Genomic DNA, 25,513 nt, shown 5'->3' on the forward strand with positions numbered 1-25,513 from the left:
TATATTCATCAAATAATGTTGTGGATCAATTTTTGGCATCCCCCCCAAAATCAAGACCCCCATTGGAAAGAAAGGTAAAGAACACAAGTGCTTGTTGTTATGCTCATGAGACAACAAAATGCATGACATGGGAAACCAATGGGGTTGTACTTTTGATGTTTGTATGTATGTATGTATGTATATATATGCATGTACATACATACATACATACATACATACATACATACATACATATATATATATATATATATATATGTATATATATATATATATGTATATATATATATATATGTATATATATATATATATATATATATATATGTATGTATGTATGTATATGTTGATGCATATTTGTATATATTGATGTATATATTGATGCATACAATTTTGATATATGGAGAAAATGGACATGAAAATCATATAAATTGGCTCTTGCCATTTGATTTGATATATGACATGACCCCATTTGGATTTGTAAGTCCAAAGATATGGGGTCCTACTTTTAGGGCCTGAATGCCTGAAATAGGCAGCGCGTTAACGCGCTGCCTATTTCATGCATTTAGGCCTCAAAAGTAGGACCCCATTGGCAACCCAATGGGGTCCTACTTTTGAGGCCTAAATGCATGAAATAGGCACAGCGCGTTAAGCTCTTGCCGTTTGATTTGATATATGACATGACCCCATTTGGATTTGTAAGTCCAAAGATATGGGGTCCTACTTTTAGGGCCTGAATTTCTGAAATAGGCAGCGCGTTAACGCGCTGCCTATTTCAGGCATTCAGGCCCTAAAAGTAGCGCCCTGTATCTTTGGACTTGCATATCCGAATGGGGTCATGTCATATATCAAATTGAATGGCAAGATCCAATTTAGATGGTTTTCATGTCCATTTTCTCCATCAACTAAAACTATATTCATCAAATAATGTTGTTTATCAATTTTTGGCATACCCCCCCCATAATCAAGACCCCCATTTTGCTGTATGTATGTAAGTATGTATATATGTATGTATATACATACCTATATATCTATATGTGTATATATGTGTGTGTGTGTGTATACACACACACATGTATGTATGTATGTATGTATGTATATATATATATATACATACATACATATGTATATATTGATGCATATATTGATGCATATCTTGATGTATATATTTGTGCATACAGTTTTGATTGATGGAGAAAATTGGCATGAAAACCATCTAAATTGGCTCTTGCCGTTTGATTTGATATAGGACATGATCCCATTGGGATTTGTAAGTCCAAAGATACGGGGTCCTACTTTTAGGACCTGAATTCTTGAAATAGGTAGCTTGTCAATGTGCTGCCTATTTCATGCATTCAGGCCTCAAAAGTAGGACCTCATTTGGACCTCATTTGGTCCTACATGGGGTCCTACTTTTGAGGCCTAAATGTATGAAATAGGCAGCGCATTGACGTGCTGCCCAGTTTAGGCATTCAAGCCCTAAAAGTAAGACCCCGTATCTTTGGAATTACAAATCCAAATGGGGTCATGTCATACATCAAATCAAATGGCAAGAGCCAATTTAGATATTTTCATGCCTATTTTATCGATTTAATAAAAGTATATGCATCAAATAATGTTGTTTATCAATTTTTGGCATACACGCCCAAAATCAAGACCCCCATTGGAAAGAAAGGTAAGGAACACAAGTGCTTGTTCTTATGTTCAGGAGACATTAAAAAAGAGGCCTAGTAGCCCAAAAATGGCAGCGCATCAATGCACTATCATTTTTGGGTTGCCAAGTCTCTTTTTTGTTGTCTCACGAGCATACATATGGAGGTTATTATACAATAATATAACTAAGAAGTAGTATTGAAGTAGTTCTACAATTTGGATGCATTAAGAGCATTCATATAGCAAGGAAGAATATAATAATTGAATACATTTTTTTTTCAATACATATTGCTAGTGAGACTACCAAAAAGAGGCTCTACCCCTCATGACGTCTCTGGATACAAAATATGAGATTGCTTGATGCTTGGATTGCAGCTGGAAACGTTGCGTGGGCAAAGCACTATATGCCTCAAGTGTTGGAAATTGATGTATGGCTCAAGTGCTAGAATGTGCAAATCATGGCCAAAATCAAGACCCCTTAGAGATTCCATGAGGGCTATCCTTTTACTACTACACACGTCACCTTTAGTCAAGGGCAGAACCATTCGTCATCATAGGTAGCAGGTTCATGGGACCCCATCCCATGATCCAAGGCATTATTCAAAGACAAAGTATTTCTGACCATTCCCAAATTGAGTTTGCCAATTCCTAATCTGATTGATTTCATTTACTGGACTTGCAATGCTTGCAAATCCCTTGCTTAAGCTTGAATGAGCCTCTTGATTTTGGGGGTATAATGGTCAAAAATGGCTTAACACACCCAAAATCAAGAGGCTCATTCAAGCTTAAGCAAGGGCTTTGCAGGTCTTGTTTTTAAGTGGCAAAAGCACGAAAAATGACAGCGCATTAAGGTGTTGCCATTCTTATGCTTCCCCCCTCCAAAAACAAGACCCCCAAGCTATTCATTGGAGACACCAAAATGAGGAGAAGGATGATGTGAGGAGTAGAGGAGCTAGCCAATGAGGGGAGGGACAGCCTTGGAATTGCCAGCAACAAGCATGATGCAAGGAGGTGAGTGTTGGGTGTAAGTGCTCCACTAGGAGTGCTCTTTGTGTGTGGTCCTTTGTGTGTGAGTGTGTAGGTGTGCCATGTGGCACCTAGGGATTTATCCCATATAGATTAGTGTGTGGTACATTGTACTTGGCACTATATATTGTAGTGTCACATCATGAATAAATCAATCTAGATCTTTGTGCCTTCTATCATGTGTACTTTCCTTTCCTTTCTCTTTCATCCTTAGATTTTAGGATGATACCAATTCCCAACAATTGGTATCAGAGCCATAGACTCCTCATCCATAGCTCCCTCTTCCTAGATCATAGTTAGTCTACTCTAGTTTTTTCTCCCTCTTCTAGCTTATCTCCTAGCTCCCTTTCATCTTATTCTCTTCTCCTCTCCTTCACCTCAGTCATAGCTCACCTAGCCTAAGGTAGATTCTTCTTCCCTCTCAGCTCGAGATTATCCTCTCCAAACTCCTCTATTTCTGGTTGCAGGCCGCCATGGTTCTGGTTACACCTACCTCTGGCTAAGCGCGGAAATGCTTCTCTTCATAGGCCCGCACCCCTTCTGGTTCGTGTCAAGATGTTTCACGCCCTGCATCAATCTTTCTTAGGCTGCTGGCTGCGAACACCTTTCCAAGATTGTGCGCATCTCATGAGCTGCTCCTGACCGAAAAACTTTGGGCTGTGCACATGCCCTCTCTCCATCTCGATGTGCCCACGTCTTCTTTCATGATACGATGCTGGTCGCTTCCATTTTACTGTCGTAGAAGAAGGACATCCTTCTCTGTTGTGCTACTGCTGGCCGTCATTATCTGAAGCATATCCCTGTTGCTACTGCGTGACATTTCTACTGGAGGGGTTTGTTCCTGATCAACATGTTGCTTTTCATGGCTTCTCTAAGGCTGCTCAAGCTGTCGACAGCCATCTCTTCTTTATTCATTATCTTCGATATAAGGTGATGCTGCAGCAGTGCGCCACACTTTCTTCTCAAGCTCCGCTGCACACATTCATTTTGTGATTGGTCTCTACTCAAGGTTCTGCTGTCCTCTGTTATATTCAGCAAGAAAGTATTGTTCTGCTTCTTTTTGGATATCTTGCTGAAGAACAAATTATTTTTCTGCTCTTGATTATGTGGTTCCAAAGGGAGTTGTTTTCACTCAGATATTCTGATATCTCAGCTCTTTGTTGCGTTCTCTTGCCATACAAAAAGATGTATTTTTTATGAGCTGCAGATTTTTATTTCAGTTCTCTTCTCAAAGATATTAAAGAACTGAATCTTATCTCTCATGTAAGGGATTAGACACTGCCACGAAAAGTGGTAAGACCTTCCCATTTTCTTCATGGTTCTGCTGGGTTCTATGCACTTGCCTTGTGCATAAAAAGATTTATTCTCCATGATGATATTTTATGATTATGGGTACTCTGCCCTGGTACAGCCTAAAATGAATCTCTCCTTTTGTACACACCTTTGGCCACCACATGATGTAGGCCATGTGGAAGATCTCTCTTTCATGTGTGTTTTGATATGTGTAATGAATTGTGGGCCTTATTATTTTGTCCCTACCCATGAGGCACCCCTGACATGGCATGAGAAACTGGACCATGAGTACCAGATTTATCCTTGACCAGCAGGAGAGATGTCCCTTGAGGAAGGTTATGTGGCAAGGTCCATCTCTCTCTCTCTCTCTCTATGTGATTGTGTTTACCAGATCCTTCTCTTGTCTCTACCCTTGGAAACCCATAACTGGCATGTGACACTAGTGCTATGAGATTTATCCTTGACCAGAGGCACTGGCATGAGAAACCATAAGCCTAGATTTATCCTTGACACAGTATGAGGATATTCCTTGAGGAGGGGTTCTTTGGATCTTGGTTCTTTTGTGGTTTTTGTCCTCCTAGTGTATCACTTAAGGAGGGTTTGTTGGGTGTAAGTGCTCCACTAGGAGTGCTCTTTGTGTGTGGTCCTTTGTGTGTGAGTGTGTAGGTGTGCCATGTGGCACCTAGGGATTTATCCCATATAGATTAGTGTGTGGTACATTGTACTTGGCACTATATATTGTAGTGTCACATCATGAATAAATCAATCTAGATCTTTGTGCCTTCTATCATGTGTACTTTCCTTTCCTTTCTCTTTCATCCTTAGATTTTAGGATGATACCAATTCCCAACAGTGTGCAAGGAGGTGAGGAGGTGAGGAGGCAAGGAGGCGAGGAGGCAAGAGGCAGTCTTGAAGGGCAACAAGAGGGTGGAGGTGGCCGAAAGAGTAAGCAGGAAAGGGAGGGATGGAGATTGCTTGTAGGAAATGCTTGGATTAATGCTACAAATGCCATTTTTTTGTGTGTGTTTTGCAGCATGAAATTTTTATGGCATTTTTCTTTTAAAAAATACAAAATTGTTGTGATGAATTGCACTACAAACAACTCAAGCCGTAAAGCACCATGGATTAGTACAACAATATACATCACAAATGGATGCATACACTCATATACATCACCGATGGATGCATACACTTATACTCACATCAATTTCCAATATTGTATTAGATGGACCCTTAGCATATATGTGTGCATAGAAGACCATTTCCTACATTGATCCCTGATTTCATAGTTAAATTATTCCCTTTCTCACATTCTAACATGTGAAGATTTAATGTACATGCATTATGGGCACATTATATTGCAGTTTATGACTAACTTTTTTTATGAATGCATGATACTTGTATATGGTCAAGGAAGGTATATTATCATTTTTGAATGACAACATTACTCTATGCTCCATTTTATCCTATATTAGAAACTATGATCACTAGATATTACATAAATGTATTGCTCCATTATATCCTATACTAAAAACTATTTTAACCCAAATACATAATGCCAATTGAGGTTAGTACTGATGACAAGTGATGAAAACAATCTAATGGTATGAATGAGATCTTGTAAATTTTGGATATATAATATGGGTACTATGTTGATTGAGCTATTTTTCTAAGGGAATATTTTCAACTTAATTACTAAATACATACTTACAATGGTGACCTGATTCCCATTTATATGTATAATCAAGTTTTACTTTGTGTTAAAAAAAAAGCTTTTGCATAAGGTTAAAATTCGAATAGTATTTATATTTGTTTAAGACTACCCATTGAGCTGGCTCCTATCCTTATATTGAACATGATAATGTTCATAAAGATTTTATGAATACAAATAGATAGCATTGGCTCTCTTTTTAGTGGTTGGGAATGAACCCTAAAAGTACCCTAAAATGACTATGTATTCCCTTATTTGTAGCATGGAAGTGATCATGGTAGAGTGGCATAATCCCTATTTTGCTTTTTTCATAGGTTCTTTTGCTACTCATGGTTGGCGGATACACCACGGCATAGATCCGAATAGATATTTGGTTTTTTGCTTCAACTTGCTTGACTAGACTTTCCTTGATGATTGTTTGATTGTGCATGATGAGTAGTCATTGGCTTAACTGATGCATTAAGTGCAATGTTTTCCTTAAAGTTTTTCATACTACAAGATACGAGTTTGCTTATACGGGTGGAAATAAAAGCTTGTTAACGCCTAGTGCATATTTTCCGTTAGATGCAGTAGGATACTAGTTACAGAGTGTCTTTGCCAATTATTTCACTTGAATCATGCTCCTCTTATGCTTGAGTTTGTGGTCGCATATTGAGTTTAAAATAATAGTCTACAGGATACATAGTGGTTAGATGCATTCATTTCTAGTTCCGATAGAACTATCATTCAGAAATTGGTCATAATAGAAATATGGAGGGCTAAAATCCTTTTTTGGCTCCCCAAGTTTTTTAAAGCATGGTATTGTCTAGATTACATAGGTATTTTCACTAAGCAAAATTAATCCTTATGATGAAAATGTGTTTTTTTTCTTTTGACATAGTTAGTTCTGTTTCCATGTTTTTGGATCGAATGTATGGATGATCTTCTGCAAGCATAAAAGACATGATATGTATATGTAGCACATGATCATGTTTACATATTTTCAATCATATATTCTACATTGTGATCTATCATTATCTTGCTGTGTGGATGTTCAATCTGAGTAGTGTTTGCTTTTTTTATCGCAAATTTTATGTATTGTTGTGTCTCTACCTCTCCACAACGACTCAAATTGATAGTATGGGGATGAAAGAGAAGTTAATTGTGAGTTTCAGGCATGCCTTCATTGTTGGAATATGTTTAGTTTGCTTATGATCACATCAATTGTTCCAATGATATTGAGAGGAATAAGATGCTGGATGAGGTTCTCGCTCGCTTGAAACCTATTTAATCTTGCTCGCTTATTTGGGGCTGCTCGCTTTTCTCCGCTCGCTTTTTGGTAATCCTCCATATAATTCACATAAATAGTCCCCTTAGTTTCATATAGTTTAAAGGTAGTCCACTTAATTGAACACATTTCAAAGCTACTCTCCTTTAGTTGCACATGTTTCAAAGGTATTCCCCATGTGACTCACAAGCACTAGCACAATTTGTGTCTTTGCTAAAGGTCAATGCCTACTTAAGGATGGGTCAAGGTTATTCTAATCTTACATTATGTGGTTGTGTTCACGTACCTTATCCCCTACTCTTCTAGTCTCCTTAATTCCTCACAATGTGTACTGAAGAAGAGAAATAGAGTATCTAGCTATATATTGTGGAGCATGATGGGCACTTGATTTGCCCAAGATTTAGCCCCATGCACTCAAGTCACTACTAAGTTGAATAAATAGCATCGAAGTCCCATTGCTGCTGCCAGGAAAGGAGGGAGGACCCTTAAGTCCACAAAGGGATAATTTATGGGTGATAATTTATGAAACCCTACATAAACCTTCATTTGTCTGCTTCTTATATGCTTTCACCACTCAAGCTATGCATGTCTCCTATCTTTAGACACTACCAATTTGATGTGGGTTCTTGTTTAATAATACTTAAGTCCACGAAAGGCTAATTCATGAGTAAGCATTTATGAAACCCGATATAAATCTTATTTTGTCTGCTTCTTACATGTCACTCACGCTCTGCATGTCTACCTTCTTTAGACACTACGAGTTTGATGTGGGTTCTTGTTTGTGTCATGATCAAATAATGTAGTTGCGCCCTTTTGAAATGATATCCAAATTTTAACTTCAAATCAAGGCACCACCCAAGATAGATTAGACCATATTGGAGTCTATATTAGCTTTTATTTTAACACTCGAGCTATAATTTTGCATTTAAGTTCAAATTTTTGGGGGATTTGGTGGTACTAGATTGCATGCAATCAATTGGTATTTGCCCATATGTTTTAGCACAAATTTCTAAACATGGAGTGTTGTCTTTATATTTATGGAAAGGGAATGTTTTGATGTATATTGCCATTAAGTTCATGATACTTGCCCAAGCTAGAAATGGGCAAGAAAGCTTGATGCAGCACAAGGTCAATCTTAGGACAAAACTTGAGACTCAAAAGAAAAGTAACAATTGCAAATAACCTTGCAATGAGGAGTAAGGTTTATCAACACTAATGTGACCAATGCCATAAATTGATTCTTAATTGCAACCACATTAGATGGAGCAAGCCATTCAATAGATGGTTGTAGAAAGGCTCCATAAAGCAAGCAACAGGAAGAGGACTTAAAGTTGAATGTAGAACATTGAGACATTTTACATGTAAGAAGAGCATCAAGCCTAGAAGTAAATCTTTATGCTTTATTGTGTTTGTGAAATGATGTAGTGTAACTGCCACATGAGTGATATCTATAAGCAACATGCTTGGGATACATTGATGTGTAAACATGGCTAAGTGGAGTAGATCATTTCTATGTGGTAAAGCCATGGGTTTACACACTAGCCTTTTAGAAATGTTGTCTCGCATAATATTCTAGGTAACATTTAAAAGGTACTCTCCTTTAGATGGATACTAATGCTAGAAAAGACCATCCATCAATGTATTTCATATGGATTGAAGTTTGAAAACCCCATTTAAAATCTAAGAGACTCTTTATTTTCAAGTTTTGAAAATTTACGAAATCTCTTGATTTTAAGGTTAAGATGAAATTACATTCTTTTTAAAGGTGAGAGTGAATAGTAGCCTTGAAATTATTGTTGAGGCTAGGCTTATGTGCTTTTTAATTTTCAATACATAAATATTTTTTGTGTGAACACTTATATATGAGTAGATGGTGTGCCGTCAAAGACACGTTGAGAGTATGAGTAGATGGTGGCACACTAGTTGATATTCAAACCTTGTCCAAGAAAGACCGAGGTTAGTAGATCCAATAAAATTTGAAATGTTGGGACCTTTGTATTCATAAATGAAGACAATGTACAATAGAAAGTCTAGATATGAGTCTATGGTATCTACTATGGTAAAAGAGATGTAAAAACACCAAGGCCGTGTTTTTTGGAATAAGAAAGAGATACCAAAAAAACTTGTAGGATAAAGGTCAAGATAGGGACCAATAAAATTAAAATTAAAGGGATCTTTCTATTCAATACATTGAATGTACAAAAGTAAGTCTAGGTATGAGTCCATGATTTGCAATCGCCAGCACAACAAAAGGATTATTTATAGGTACCTTTCTTACAAAAAAGTAATGGAAGTTTTATTCTTTTGTTGAAAGAGTGTGACGACTTTTAACACTCAAAGATTGAGTCAAGTCAAGTCATGCTCTACTATTCATAAATGAACAATAGAAAGAGTCTAATGTTTCCCATCCATTGTGAAAGGGATGTAAAGAAAGCAAGACTTTTAACACTCAAAGATTGAGTCAAGTCAAGTCATGCTCTACTATTCATAAATGAACAATAGAAAGAGTCTAATGTTTCCCATCCATGGTGAAAGGGATGTAAAGAAAGCAAGGCGAGTGTCTTTTGGAATAGGAAAGAGATATTAAAAAAACTTTTGGTATAAACGTCAAGATAGGCTCCAATAAATGTCAAATTAATGGGACCTCTATATTCAATCAATTGAATGTACAAAAGAAAGTCTAGGTATGAATCCATGATTTGCCTTAGCAAGCACAACAAAATGCTGATCTATATGTACTCATGTCTACAAAAAAGCAATGGTACTTTTATTCTTTGGTTGAAATTGCGTGACAACATATGGCACTCAAAGATTAAGTCAAGTCAATATTGCGATGTGAGATGTTAAGTCTCCCATCAGGATAGAACTCAAAGGTTACATCAACTCATGCTCTACCATGATAGCACTCAAATATTAAGTCAAGTCATGCTCTATCATGAAAGAAATCAAGGATTACGTCAAGTCATGAGCTATTATCATGTGAATTTTAAACTACCATCATGTGAAGTTAATGTTTCCCAAACTAGATATTTGATATGATCATGATTTTGTAAACCTTTAATATTCTCAAGGGTGCAGATGGTTTTTAGAAATAGAAAAGAAAACCTTGTTTAAAATCTTAGAGAGGTTATTTTCAAGGCTTGAAATTTTACAAATATCTTGATTTTAAGGTTATGATGAAATTGCATCCTTTTTTAAGGGTTAGAACGAATAGTAGCCTTGAAATTATTGTTAAGCCTAGGCTTATGCGCTTTTTAATTTTCAATATATAAATCTCATAAGAAATGTTCTATTTGAACACTTATATACGAGTGGATAGTGTGCTATATAAGGCATATGGGATATGGAAGATATTCAAATTTTGTAGGGGAATACCAACGTCGGCTCCAATAAATTTTGAATTGTTGGAACCTTTGTATTCATAATGAAGACAATAATGTACAATAGAAAGACTAGATATGAGTCTATGGTTTCCCATCCATAGCAAAAGGGATATAGAGAAAGCAAGGCAAGTGTATTTTGGAACAGGAACAGATATTAAAAGTGCTTGTAGGATAAAGTCAAGGTAGTACAATAGAAAAACTAGATATGAGTCTATGGTCTCCAATCCATAGCGAAAGGGATGTAGAGAAAGCAAGGCGGTGTATTTTGGAACAGGAAGAGATATTAAAAGAACTTGTAGGATAAAGTTAAGATAGGCTCAATAAATTTCAAAGTAATGGGACCTTTCTATTCAATCAATTTAATCTACAAGGTATGGGTCCATGATTTGCCATGGCTAGCACAACAAAATGCTTATCTATAGGTACTTGTTTACGAAAAAGAAATGGTACTTTTACTCTTTGGTTGAAAGCGCGTACCTATAGCACTAAAGATTAAGTCATGCCAAGTCATGCTCTATTATGATGGGGGATGTTAAAGTCTCCCATAATGATAGCACTCAAAGATCATATCAAGTCATGCTCTATCATGATAGCACTAAGCATTAAGTCAATTACTCTATTATGATGGGAGATGTTAAAGTCTCCCATAATGATAGCACTCAGAGATCACATCAAGTCATGCTCTATCATGATAGCATTGAAACATTAAGTCAAGTCATGCTCTCTCATGAAAGTAGTCAAAGATTATGTCAAGTTGTGACCTCTTATAATTTGTATTTTAGTTGTCATCATGTGAGATTAATGTTGCCCGAACTAGATATATGATATACTCTTGATTTTTCGATCTTACACTTTCTCAAGGGTGCAAATGGTTTTTAAAAATAGAAACGGAGGGCCATATTTAAAATCTAAGAGAGGATATCTTCAGGTTTGAAAAGTTCACAAATATCTTGATTTTAGGGCCATGATGAAATGACATCCTTTTTTAAAGGTAGTAGCCTTGAAATTATTGTTAAGCCTAGGCTTATGTGTTTTCAAAATTCCATACATAAATATCATAAGAAATTATTTTCTATTGTGAACACTTATATATATGAGTAGATGGTGTGCTCCCTAAGGCATATTGAGAGATATAAGGATTGTGGCACATTAGGAGATATTCATATCTTGTTTGTCTTGTTGGATTCACTCCAGCTTTGGTGTGGAAACAATCCTTGTGGGAATTCTTGTGGACAACACATCAAAATGGTTTGGCTTCACCTTCTCAAAATTGCCATCATATTGAGCATCCTCATGGCAAAATTTGCGAGGTGCAGCTCAGCAAGTACGGGAAATGATGAAGATGTGGAGCTTTTGCTGGCATTCAAGAGGGGCATCACCCATGATCCTTTGGGGGTGTTAGGAGGTTGGAATGTTGGCAACAAATCTGTGTTTTGCAATTGGGAAGGGAGTCAAGTGTGTGGTTTTGAGCCTAAGCCACACTACAGTTCTATGCAAGTAGCCCAGGTGAGTGAGCTAAACTTGACATCTAGCAATTTGGAAGGTTGGATCACACCAGCTTTAGGTGGACTCTCACATCTCTCCTCTTTGGATTTGTCTCGAAATCGTCTTTCTGGATCTGTTCCTCATGAATTTGGATTCTTACAAAATCTCCACATTTTGTATCTCTGCAACAATCATCTTGTGGGTGGCATTCCCACCACTCTTGGCAATTGCACCGCCCTCACGGATGTTCAAATCCATACAAACAACTTCACCGGTCACATCCCATCTAAATTTGGGATACTTGCGAATCTTCAGATTTTGGCCATAGCTCAGAACAACCTTACCGGTTCCATTCCCAAAAGCTTATCCAACTGCATGAACCTCGTTGGTCTCGACCTTAGTAGCAACCAACTAACCGGGATAATCCCATCGGAGTTTGGAGTGCTCACCAACCTTCAGACTCTGCTTCTTTGGGGAAACCAGCTCACAGGCCTCATCCCCTCTAGCTTAGGCAATTGCACCACCCTCACAAATCTTGAGCTTAGTAGCAACCAACTAACCGAAGTAATCCCATCGGAGTTTGGAATGCTCACCAACCTTCAGACTCTGCTTCTTTGGGGAAACCAACTCACGGGCCTCATCCCCTCCAGCTTAGGCAACTGCACCACCCTCACAATTCTTGAGCTTAGTAGCAACCAACTAACCGGGGTGATCCCATCGGAGTTTGGAATGCTCACCAACCTTCACACTCTGCTTCTTTCGGGAAACCAGCTCACAGGCCTCATCCCCCCGAGCCTTGGGAATTGCAGCGCTCTCACAGTGCTAGACTTTTCTTCAAACGAGGTGATGGGATGCTCCATCGCCTTGCAATCTGCTATTTGAGTGGTAACAACCTCACGGGTGGCATTCCCTCCAGCCTTGGCAACTGCACCTCCCTCGCTGATCTCGGCCTTGATTCAAATGAGCTACGTGGTGCAATTCCCTCCGAGCTCGGCAAACTAGGATCTCTTCGACGCATACGTTTGGAGGAGAATAACCTCTCCGGGACTATACCGCCGGAGATCTCCAATTGCAGTCAGCTATTCTTCCTCGACTTTTCTTACAACAGGTTGAGTGCAGCCGTTCCCAATCCCATCGGCCAGCTTCAAGAATTAAGAAACTTATATCTGCAACACAATATGCTCACGGGTCTCATTCCCGAAACTCTGAGCTGGTGCTTCAGACTCATAGATTTGGATCTCTCTTCCAACTCCCTCACAGGAAGTATCCCCTCAAACTTCTCAGTATTAGGCTCTTTGGGATTGGCGCTCAACTTATCTCGGAATGCTTTATCCGGATCCATACCTTCAGGATTAGGCGGATTGTTCTTGGTGGGAGCTATCGATTTGTCTCACAACTTGTTATCCGGTACAATCCCAGCAAGCATGGGCGGTTGCTTGGAGCTCTCTTTCCTCGACCTTTCCAGCAATACTTTGACAGGAGAAATACCACGGACCATCGGCAGTCTCAAGAGTCTAAAGCTGTTGAATCTTTCTGGAAATATGCTATCTGGATCTCTACCGCCACAACTCGCTGCTTTAAATTCCCTCGCACAGCTTGACGTATCCTTGAACAACCTCACGGGCAGCTTGCCTTCTTTCCTTGGACGCATGCCTGCCCTCACATATCTCAATGTCTCATTGAATGCCTTCACAGGTGAAATTCCAAATGTTGGCCTGTTTATGCATCTCAATGCTACATCATTTTTGGGCAACCCGGGCCTTTGTGGGCCGATCCTTCATAAAGTCTGCGAGGTAGCCATTGCAGGCCACCACAAGCTCGTTATCATTGTTACAGCTACTGCTTCAGCGTTGCTATTGTTGGGGGGATTACTTTGGTACTTCATCCATCGTCACAGTTCAAGATCCTCTAATGTGCTATGTCCAACCTTGCGCCGAAGGCAAGAAAGGTTTACAGCTCAAGATATGTGGACAGCCACAGAAGCCTACGATCAAAAAAATATCCTTGGTGCGGGTGGATTCAGCGTTGTTTACAAGGGCGTGTTGCCAGATAACAGGGTCATTGCTGTGAAAATACTCAAAGACGCACGATCTTACGATATATTCGTAAGGGAGCTGCGGATACTTGGAAGACTACGGCACAGAAATCTGGTCACAATCTTGGGTTACGTCTCTACTTTGGAGGTGAAGGCCTTGGTATTGGAATTTGTGAGCAATGGGAGTTTGGAGCGACACTTGTATGAAGCTGGAACCTGCCGATTGAGCTGGGAAACACGTTTGAAGGCAGCAATTGCTATTGCTCAGGTCTTGGTTTATCTGCACTATGACTACGGTCTGCCTGTGGTGCACGGTGACTTGAAGCCCAGCAACATCCTCTTTGATTCCGACTTTGAAGCACGCCTCACAGACTTTGGCACTGCGAGGCTATTCACCGATCTTTCCAGTGGTGGAACCTCTCTCCAGCTATCTTCCACCTTCAAAGGTTCCATCGGCTATCTAGCACCAGGTAAAGCTCTTGCATTCAGATCTACCCTTCCAGAGCCCCGCAAGATCGGGATTTAACATAATTTCAACATGCAAAACAATCCTATGTTTCTATCTCACAGGACATTGTATGTGCATTCTTTGTTTCATTTACAGAGTATGCATACTCTACCCAGGTTTCTGTGAAGGTGGATGTTTTCAGTTATGGTGTTGTATTGTTGGAGATGTTTACTACAAGAAGGCCCACAGACGAAAATTTTGGCATGGGGATGACTTTATCTCAATGGGTGCGTTCATATTTCCCGGACAAAGCAATCGAAGTCTTGGATGAAGCTCTTCAAGGATTTGGAATGAATAATCCTGTCCATATCATCAGACTCATGGGCCTGGCTTTGGCTTGTACCAAGGAGAATCCAAGCAGCCGTCCTACAATGAAACAAGTTCTCACAGAGCTACTTAAAATAGAAACGGGAATTGGCAATGCTATTGTCAACTATCCTGCATTAGAAAGCCTTGCTACCGCTGGCAGCACGAGGGCAATAAGTTCAGACCAGCATCAAAGGTATTGTTGTTTGATTTCAAAATGTGTTTATCCCCAAGTCTTTTGCATATCTGATCATTAATCGATGTGATGTCTGCCTGCAGGAATGTACAAGAACATTCATTCTCAACCTAGCTAGATGCAAAGGAGTCAGTTGTGCCTATTGAGGCAGTAACTAAGGCGTTGATGGCACCTACATACATTAAGAATAAGGGCCCAACATCATATGCATAATGTATGTAGTGAGAATTTAGACATGAAGAATACATAAGCTCGGTACCATTACCAGTAGACTGCAAGTCAAGCGAGTGTATTTATTTGCATGAGTATCTGATAGTTACCTAAGAAGCATGATCTTGGAAAAAGGTTGTAAGTACTTGCTGACTCTTATGTAAATAACATGCAATTTGTTGCCCGCTCATGTGAAAGATCTTGAATGGTGTGGGCCAAGTCAGTTCTATTATTAACCACAAGCTTGTCATAGGATGATAAAACGATGAAGTAAATGTCTACATCTTAGTGTCAACAATGACTGCCAATAGTCCATGTGGAAAATAGGGGACTTTGGATAACACAATGGTCACAAGATTGAGACTATACTCATAGTTAGCAATGTTGCTACATTATGGTGAGTGGCCAATACGTGGGTAATCGATACCTCATGGATGCTCGCGCTTTCTTGTACTTTCAAGAACCATTACGATTTGGTGAGCGGCCAACACATGTGGGTATATCATGTGGATGAGGCCATTCTTATACACTCAATAAATTAGACAATTATTGGAAGAGATTTTCACCTCACCTTGGTCAAATGCTTGTATAATTGTCCACAAACCAATAGACATTGCATATTTATCTAAGACTTTGGGTGTTATCATATTACTACTCATTTGATTAGTTTGTAGCTAGATGCATCGAGCAAGAGAGAAAACTTAGAGATCAACTGTCAAAAATCATTTTTGGAGAGATTGACTAGTGGACCAATCGGTCTACAATGGGAATATTGAAGCTTCGAGAATTTGGATAAGTGACATGACTTGGGCATGGGGATTCTGTCTCCAATTGCTTCTCAGGAGATTCACTCTGAAGAAGGGGGAGGATGTCACCTGCATGCATAAACCTCAAGAAAACCCCTTGTACATGATCCTTGTGAGCATAATAAAACATGCCCATCGTAGCTTATACAGATATTTTCAGCAATTTACTATGGCTCCCTTCCCTTATGTCTCCATTTTTTCTCAAGCTCTTATACACGCCCGCTTTCTTTAAATAAACTCTAAGGGCTTCGCGTTAGCATAAGGCTATATGCGTAATTTTTGAAGGAAGCCTATGATTTACTTCTTCATATGTAGCATGTGATGTTGGGATTAGATGTCAGGTCCCCATCTACAAGCTTCCATATGAGGATAGGTCCAATGGATGGATTCTCTGCACCTTACAGATGCTCTTACAGATGGATGGTCCAATGGATGGATTCTCTGCACCTTACAGATGGATTCTCTGCATCTAAGGGCTGGTCCAATGGATGGATCACTTCTCCCCTCGGGCATTTCATGAGCATTGAGGTTCGAGGGAGGTATCACTGTTATAGATGGATGGTCCAATGGATGGATTCTCTGCATCTAAGGGCTGGTCCAGTGGATGGATTCTCTGCACCTTACACATGCCCTTCGCTACTCTCTTTAGTGCCCTTGTGCGCCCTCCTAAGACCTATTTTGATAGCTTGCAGAGGACTAGATTATGCCCCCCAATGGGGGCATTTTCTAGGACTGGAGTGCCCTGTTTTCTTGTGCCTAGAAGCACATCTAAGGCTGGTTTAATGGATGGATTCTCTGCAGCTTGCTTTTTCCCTTCACTGCTCCCTCTAGTACCCTTGTGTGCACTCCTGAGGACCTGTTTTGGCAGCCTATAGAGGGCTAGATTAAATTACTTATGCCCCCTACGGGGACCTTTTATAGGACTAGAGTGCACTCCTTTTGGCCAACTGGATAGTCTACTGCTCAACTGCTACTTGTCACTGCAATGGTGGATGACTTTGAGTGTCATTGAGAATGTTTTCAAGAATCATCTTTTGAATCACCTTACCACACCATCTATGGCTTAAAGAAATTTATATGGCTAAGGAAAAGCTAAGAGATAAAGCTCATTGTGATAGGTTTGAACTCATGTCCAAAGATAAAAGATGGTAAAGCATTGTTTTTAGATTCTGTGAGGAGTGTGATCTATGGACAAGAGGGTCATGACATTTTATACAATGACACAGTGACACATCAACACATTGTCTCACATGACGGCTAGGCCATATGGACACATGAGCCATGGACAAGGGAGTCACGATGCTAAGTCTTCATTAGATGACGTTGTGGTTAAGAGCAAAAATCAAATATATGAAGTGATGCTACATGCCACTACCTTCGAAAGTGAGAACAATGTGTCACTTCATCTAGTTGCTAAAACTATGAGAGCTTACACTGCTTTGTCCAAGACCTACATAAGGTGCTTGTTGAAATCCAAAGATAGGGTTGCATGATTGAGCATACGAAATCAAAGTTGCATGTTAAGAAGGCCAATGACATGAATTCTAGTCATCAAGTTAGGAGCGTTGGTCATCCAAGCAAAGCAACAATTGTGGATAAGAATTACAAGGATCTAATTGGTTTTTGAATCCGTCTCATGCTGCAGGTGATGTTCACTTACTAAGCTTACAGTTTTCATCATCTTTTGATTTGCCTCTTGATTACTCTTGCTCAACTTTTATTGTATTATTTTATCATATAGATACTAGCAATATGACAACTTCTACTACAACACAAAAGCCATTAGGTAATATGTAACTTTGTTCTTTCTTAGGATCATTAACTTGTATTTTATGTATGGCATTCTACACTTAATGTCAAACTTTTGCAACAGAAGGTAGGAATTTTGATGGGGGTAGAGCATATTGAAATCAATGGCACCTTCCATCATAAGGAGTTAAGAGAGTAAGTTTGAAGGGAGTATCCTTCAATAATTTGCAATGCCCTACATGTGTCACTATTCCTAAATAATGGGACTTTTTCATGCTGGTCTATTGAGAAATTCAACCATCAAGCATCTGAGGATCAAACATCACTGGAGGTGGTAGGAGGCTAGATTACCTAGCCCATTCAGAGTTATTAAGAATTGCAGAAAAACAAAATATAATGGATCAAAGCTTGAAAAGGGAGATGTGGTTGACAAAAACTAAAGTTATGGCATTGAGTGTGAAGGTTAGGAGCCTTTGTGGCCCAGTAGAGATGGGCATAAGGGGCTGTTGATAGGCTGGCGTGAAGGTGAGCAAGAAGTCCCCAAGGTCGGTAGATTGGCTAGGCAAAGCTCTCTACCAAAGTGGACATGGTGCCATAAGTATACTCAGCCAGGCCATACAATGAATTCGGTGACAATACATGAAGAAGGCAGATCACACCACACAAGAGTATTGGTAGAAGGATAGTAGGACTGTCAAGGCAAATCAAGTCCTGAAGGAGGATAAAGAACCCTGACCTTGAATGGATACAGAAAGCCCAATGTTAGATTTCATTTTTGACAAGAACTATCTTCTTGTGCTAGCAGGAGTGGCTATCAACAAGGCCCCTTCATTTGGGTGCATATTTCACCCTCTGGAGGGTATTTCTTTTTGGTAGAGGGCTGAGAAGGGATCTTTATTTATGAAGAGAGGCAATGTGATGGGAGTGGGCCTTGAAGGAGAGGCTAAGGGTGGAGGGGGAGGGTTGACGTAGAGGTATGGGTAGGTATGAGTAATTTTGATCAAGGGGAGGGACTTGTCATTTGGCTGTGTAAGCTGCCTTAAGTAGCACAACAATGTTGCATTAGGCATCTTGTTTGGACTGCCTTGACAGCAGCAGCGGGTAAGCAGGAAGCAACACATTGACCAAGATGCAAGCAGTAGTGCAGAGAGCAACAAGTAGCAGTAGACAAGAACAAGCAGCAATGAGAAAGGGAGAGAGAGAAGTTACCAGCAATGCAATGACCAACAGCAGTGCACCAAGCAGCAGACAAACACAAGCAGCAAGGTAGAGAGATCGACGCAAGCACAGCAGACAAGGGTGACCAGCAAGAGGTCATCTTGCATAATCTATGATATAGTCAGACTGTTAGAAATCGACTAACAGAGGGTACGCACGGAAGACAGACAGAATAGCCCAGGAGCTCACACAGTTTGTGGTGTTGGTGGAATCACAAACTCCTTTACTTAATGTGCTCCACATAGATGTGTTGTGCAGACTAGCAAATAGACAGTGAACCAAGCTAGATATAGAATCCACCAAAAGACTCTCTGAAAATGTGCTGCTCAAGCTGTGGGCTAGAGCTCCCTACCCCAAAAGAATATATTTCCATCCAAAGCTATGGACACTATACAAGCTAGCTCTAGAGTCCCACCAGGATGTGGTCCTCTGATCTTACCAAAGGTTCCCCTACTATTTGCTGGTACCTCTAGATCTCTGAGCCACCTTGAGCGTATGTAGACTCTGTCCAAAGATCTCAGCACCTTGTTGCCCTAGTAGACAGCCTAGGGTTCAGCGCCAAATGAGCTCAGTCTGCAACAACTCTGGCCCTCCTTTGCCTCCTAGATGTAGGACCTGAGATGAGGCTCTTGCTGCTCCTCTGTTTGCTGATCTGCTGGGTGCAAAATATGAGCCAATAGTCCCTCCTTTTATAGTGGCAATCCTGCCCCAAACAAACCGACCCATCAGGGGACTGAACCGCCTCCTTGGGGCCTTTAAATTAATTAATTGTTGCAGGTACCAAGAGGGGTTGAAGGCCCAACGAGTTGTTCGCATGACCCAGTGCTATGAAGACCCTTTGGCCCAAGAACCGCAAGCACTCCTTAGGTGTTGTTGGCACCAGGGCTTGCATAATTACTGCCACTTGTTCGGATCCACCGCAATTCCTTCCACTGAGATCACATGCCCCAAGAGTTGGCCGCTGTGGACTGTGAACACACATTTCAAAGGATTCAGACTGAAGGAGACTTCCCTGCATCATTGGAAACACTCCCACAGATTCTCCAGCTGCTCAGTGAATGTTCCAAACACACTGAGGTCATCCAAGAAAATCCGCATGAAATTTGTCAAATTAGAGCCGAAAATCTCCTGCATTGCTTGCTAAAAAGTCGAGGGAGCATCCCGCAATCCAAACCACATGACTGTGCAGACATAGACCCACCATGATGTGATGAATGTGGTTTTGGGCTGGTCTTCCGGAGCCATTTGAATTTGGTTGTACCTGTTATATCCATCCAAGAAAGAGTACACCTCATGCTCTGCCACTTCGTCTAGCATAGAATCCATGTATGGTAAGGGAAATGGGTGAGGTACAGTGGTTGCATACAACTTGCGATAGTTGACACAAATCCGCAATTTCTTATTTTTCTTTGGCACAATGACAATCGAGGAAATCCACTTTGGATTCTCAATCAGTGCGATGAATCCCACCTGCAGTAGGCACTCCAGTTCTTCACTTGCTTGGCCACGTGCGGATTCATACAATACCTCTATATCTTTGTTGGCGTCACATGTGGTTTGAGGTTGACCCGATGCTAGTAAAATTATTTTGGATCCAGACCCTTCATATTCGCATAATCCTAGGCGAACACATCGAAAAAATCCCACAAGAGGGCAATCAACTCACTGCGGAATTCAATTGTCAACAATGTGCTAATTTTGATTGGTTTAGATGCTCCATCCTCTCCTAGATAAACCGTATCTAGAGCATCTTCCTGAACTCGTGTGACTCAGCTCATCCATTCTTCGAATTCTCTCTCCTACTGCAGGAGATCTCATAGATCCATATCCACTACTACTTGCTGGGGCTAAGTCGCCTCCTCCGGAACTGTGCTGGTCGCACCCGCCAGAAGACTTTGATGCATGTAACTTTCCGTAATGCCTTCCACATCGATGGTGAAGATAGAAACTAACTCCGGATTTTCTTTGAGAAAGGCTTCCTCCTCATCATCCTGCAATCTGTCTGCCATGTTCACCGTCTCGGCCAACACAGGTCATATCACATCCACCAAAGGTGTCGCCACTCCCATTGTGACCCGCACTTTCTTCTTTCCAATCTGCACTGAAATGATGCTCTCCTCCAAATTTTGCTTGACTTTTTCTTGCCGCAACCAGGGCCTACCCAAGAAGACGCTATACTTTGGTGTTGCGGCTTCCATGTTGAGCACCACAAAAGAAACCATGAATGATATGCCCACCACCTTCAGAACAATGGCCTGTAGGATTCCGAGTGATTGAACTAGGCGTTGATTAGCCATGCAGACTAAGAATGGCACCGGCTCCCAAGAAATCCATCCCATTTCTTGGCAAGTCTTCAAAGTGACAATATTGACCCCCAAACCACCATCTACTAGCACTTGAGCAAAAGTCCGCCCTTGTGCCTTTGCAGATATAACCGGAATTCTCATGTCGGATAGAGGGATTGCTAGAACTGGGCATGAATTAGCTTGGCATAGCTCCACCTCTTCTCGTTCAGACTCCATGTGTAGGGAATGCAACAATTGCCAGTGGAAGCCCGGAACTTGGTTAAGCAATCTTCCCAATGAAATCTGGATCAGTGCCTCCAGAATGCACTCCAACCTCGGCTCCCTTTGCGGAGAACTCTGCCCGCCTCTTGGCTTGGTTTGCGACCAACAATGGAGTTGCTTCGACCGCCTTCGAACCATTCCCTAGTAAGTGTAGCTTGAACTTGGCTTGAGTCTTCGCCTCTGATTGGACAATCGGCTCCGTGAACTGTACCTTTCGTGCTTCATTGGGTGTCGTTGCGGAATCTGCCAGTTGCATCAATGGTGGCTCCTTTGTTACCAACTCGCAGACTTGGCGTCGGGCGTATTCCTAGGCTGGCCAATCCAACAGCTTGTCATCATTCTTGGGAGTTAGTCCTCGCAGGTTGGTACCAGCATGGATGATTATACTAATCTCCGGGCACACCAGCGGATCATCATCAACAATGTGTACCATCGAAGTGCTAGGCATTTTCCTGGACATCTTTTGCCACTCCGCACGTAGACGATCCCATTCCTGAGCCTCTAAGCATTTGTTCCGCCAATGGCCTTCGCCGAAGCAAAACAAACAGGTTTTCGATCGATTTTACCACGACCCCCGCCTCTGCCTCGTTGGAATGACTGTTGATGCTATAGCTGAAATGACTACTGTTGTGGTTGAAACGTTTGCTATTGCAGCTCTTCTTACACAAAAGATGCAGCCGCATCTTGCTGCTGACCAACCGCTCTTTGGTTGCGCCTGTTATAGTGGCATCCCACTATGTTGTGTGTATTAGTCAAGCAAATTGCGCACCAATTCACGTTAAGAGCACACTCGACTGCGTAGTGACCAGGATTGCGGTAGTGAGTGCACCAAATATCCTTCAAGCCTTTAGGTACCGAGCCTTCTCCGAAAGCCACTGGCGCGCTCTTGCCCCCTTTAGAGGCTCTCTGGGTCTTAGTCTCCACTTCTGAGTCGGATTCCTCCAAATTGGTACCTTCAAAGCTTTCGTCTGAGCTGGTCACATCCGTGTCATCATTACTATCATCCAACTTCTTAGATTTTGGCATCTTCTTTTTGGCTTTACTCTTCGCGGATTTGTGGTTCTTGGATGTCCTTCCATGCAGTGAATCCCTTGCCCGCACTGCTTGGGCCATGACCGCCTCTAGCATTGTCTGTGTCTAATCCACTGTGGCCAACGCCATTTGTAGATCCTGTGTGATAGCCTTGAAATGAAGTAGTCATTGAGTACCTCTTGAGTAGGCCGTTCTCTACAGGCACACGTTGCATGAGTAAGTTGAATTTGGACGCATAACCTTCCACATCCTAATCTCCTTGATCCAAGAGGCGCAATCTACCCAGTGTTTGCGGAATCATATTTTCCTGATGAAACCATCTCAAGAATGCATCACGGGCCTCATCATATGTGGCAAAATGGTCCATTGCGTACTCTGCCAACCATCGTGCTGCCTTGCTCGCTAAAGTTGACTCAAAACCCACCTCCTATCGGAGCGGTGCCACAGGTCTCGGATTGTTGATCCCATACACCTTCTCAAACTGCCGGACATGTGCATCGGGGTCGTCCGACTTTCACCCCGCAAACTTGGCATACTTGACTTGGCCCGCCGTAGCCATCACTTTACCTCCAACATTTGTTGCTCCGCCAGACGGCCTTCCTTGACCGAAGAGATTGGGAGAAGCCGCTGAAATCGTAGTTGGAGATGAAGATGCACTCAGCACCTGGCTTGCATCAAGCGAGACCCGAACCCGTAGCCTTGGCGGTGAAACTGACTGAGCAGGAGGACTCTAATGCCAATCGACCCCTCCCATAGCTCCTTGTGGAATGATGTGTCCATGATCGGGATCACTGTTATGCCGTTGCAGTCGCAGCGTCGGTGTCAAGGGATTAGGAGGTCCTTGCGAGCGTGTGTGCATACATGCCTACTTGGAAGATAACACTTGTAGAATTCGCTACCATGACCACCGGATGAGGTTCTTCATTGGGATTTTTGCACTCGCTCCATTGTGAGCAGGGTGTTGGGGATTGGATCACATCTGATGGAGTTCATCTTGACATCCACGGATGTGCCTCCTTACCACAGCAATCTCCTCCCAAATCTCCTATGGAGTGAGTGCAACTACATGCAAACTTCCATGTGAAGTGCCTCCGCAATAACGGCAAGGAGCGGACGACATGAGCGCGCCCCAAAACACTTTGCTAAAAAGCAATCAATTGCAAGATCACGAATTCCTTACATGATGGTAAGAATGCGCATCGTGATTGCCAATGTGTAGCATCATAAATACGTGCAGATGCTATGGGAAACAAAGATAAATGACATGCATAACATCCATGAGAACAAAATATAGATAATGCAATAGAGATAGAACACCGAAGATCATTGTATTTCGGAGCAATAGTTCGCACAACAACTGTGTACAAAACAACATCGGAATGTTACTAATAGAATGCGCATAGAACCGTCTGATGGTTAGGGAAGTGGCTGTTGAAGTCTCAACCGCTTGGGGATTTGAACTACCAACCCTTGCGGCTAATCTACCCTCGCACACCCCTCAGAGTCAGTGCTACTAACCCGTATGGTTATGCAATAACACCATGGCACCCATTAATCGTTAGCACTTTTGCATGCAAATAAATTCTAGACTAATTCTAATCTCTGTGGGTGTCCCCACCAAGCAAAACATGTGCACATAAAATAACTAACTCTATAGTTCATCGAAGCCAACCCTTCTAGTTGTAATTAAGGACTTTGACCAAGGGTCAAGGTGCCTTAATTAATTACCAAACTATTTGACCAGAGTCGGTAATGATCTAGGTTAACCGGAGTCAACTTGCTTTGGCCAAAGCCAAGTCTTGTCAACCAAATTCATAGTCCGAGGTTCTTTGGTTAACTGTAGGTAACCCTCTTGGCACAAGCCAAGTGTTCATAACTGTGGTTAAGTATCTTTGACTAAAATCAGTAATTTAACCAATAAAAGTTAGCTTTTTGAACATAATTAAATAAATGAAAGACTCATCAATAATGATCAAATAAATGGTCAACTAGAACTTTGACTTTGGAGTATTTACAACTTGGTGACAAAACCTAACAGCCAGCCACAAACTTAGTCATTCACCATTGTTTGGTGTGTCAGAGAGAGCTCCTATATTGTGTTGAGTCGGTGTATTGTTGTGGAGCTATTGTGTGTGTAGAGGAAATATTGTTGAGAAGTTATATTGTGGTCGAAGAGCTGTGTTTGCCTCTACCCCTCTTGTGGATGAATAAATTCTCTCTTGTGGGATACTTGTGTGCTTGTAGAGCTCAAGCTTCCGCCCTCTTCCACTACATCATCGTTGTTGCCTTGTTTTGTTTTCATGGTATCTCGGGGGGGTCACTATGTATAAACCCTCTATATCACGTGCGTTCAAGGCCTATATTTAAAATCCCTTATCTGTAAATTTTTTCATTAATAAAATGTACCCCTTTTCTATACAAATCTGTAATTTTTTTCCAAAACTAATTTAAATAGTCCCTTATGTATATTTATTTTTGTAAATTTTAGGAATAAAAAATATCCTTTTGTTGAACTCATGTGATAGGGTTGCATATGATGAGTGACCCCCCCGAGCATGGTATTAGAGCCTACATGGGCAGAGGCCTAGCACAAGCGAACATTGCGCATCTTCCTCCGTCAAGAGGATGGCATTTTGTCCATAGTATTGTGGAGATTGATATTTCATCCACCCCGCTAGTGGGAAGGACTCCACAGTTAGTGTGTGGAGTCATTGAAAGCTCAGATCCATAAACAATGTGGAGCGTTGAAAGGATTTTCATGTTGCAAGTAGTTGTATTCTCTAAAAAGATTTTTGGGATGTGTTGTCAAAACTATAGGAGGCTTTTTTTTATATTTTTGAAGGTTGAAGGCCACTCTACATCAAAAGGCATAAGGAAGCTATGGCTTCCAAAGACTTACAACAAGTTTAGTAAAATATCTAAAGATACATGCTGATTCTTGCAGTAATTGTTGAAGAAAAGTTGTAGAGGAGAGACATACACTTTTTTACATCACCTCAATCCAAGGTGGGGAGAAAAAGTTACAGTCTCCAGAAGAAGTGCTAGACAAATCACTATAATGCGAGGAGGGACCC

At 41.1% G+C, this 25,513-nt stretch overlaps 1 protein-coding gene across 1 annotated transcript; it reads left to right on the forward strand.

Moving 5' to 3' along the window:
- Positions 1-11,620: 11,620 nt before the first annotated feature.
- Positions 11,621-14,971, forward strand: LOC147900439 (uncharacterized). The gene is made up of 4 exons (XM_087376650.1): positions 11,621-12,634; positions 12,667-14,317; positions 14,452-14,857; positions 14,941-14,971. Exons 1-4 carry the CDS (start codon positions 11,621-11,623, stop codon positions 14,969-14,971), a joined length of 3,102 nt encoding a protein of 1,033 aa, XP_087232776.1.
- Positions 14,972-25,513: the final 10,542 nt, after the last annotated feature.

This window comes from Dipteris shenzhenensis, chromosome 7 (genome assembly GCF_047967505.1).
Source record: "Dipteris shenzhenensis isolate YYH24624 ecotype China chromosome 7, Dip_SZ_1.0, whole genome shotgun sequence".
Taxonomy (NCBI): Eukaryota; Viridiplantae; Streptophyta; class Polypodiopsida; order Gleicheniales; family Dipteridaceae; genus Dipteris; species Dipteris shenzhenensis.

Coding starts and splice junctions, on each gene's coding strand:
- LOC147900439 (XM_087376650.1), top strand. CDS start 11,621: ATGGCAAAATTTGCGAGGTGCAGCTCAGCAAGTACGGGAAATGATGAA. Junction 12,635..12,666: donor ATTGCAGCGCTCTCACAGTG/CTAGACTTTTCT, acceptor GGTGATGGGATG/CTCCATCGCCTTGCAATCTG. Junction 14,318..14,451: donor CATCGGCTATCTAGCACCAG/GTAAAGCTCTTG, acceptor TTTCATTTACAG/AGTATGCATACTCTACCCAG.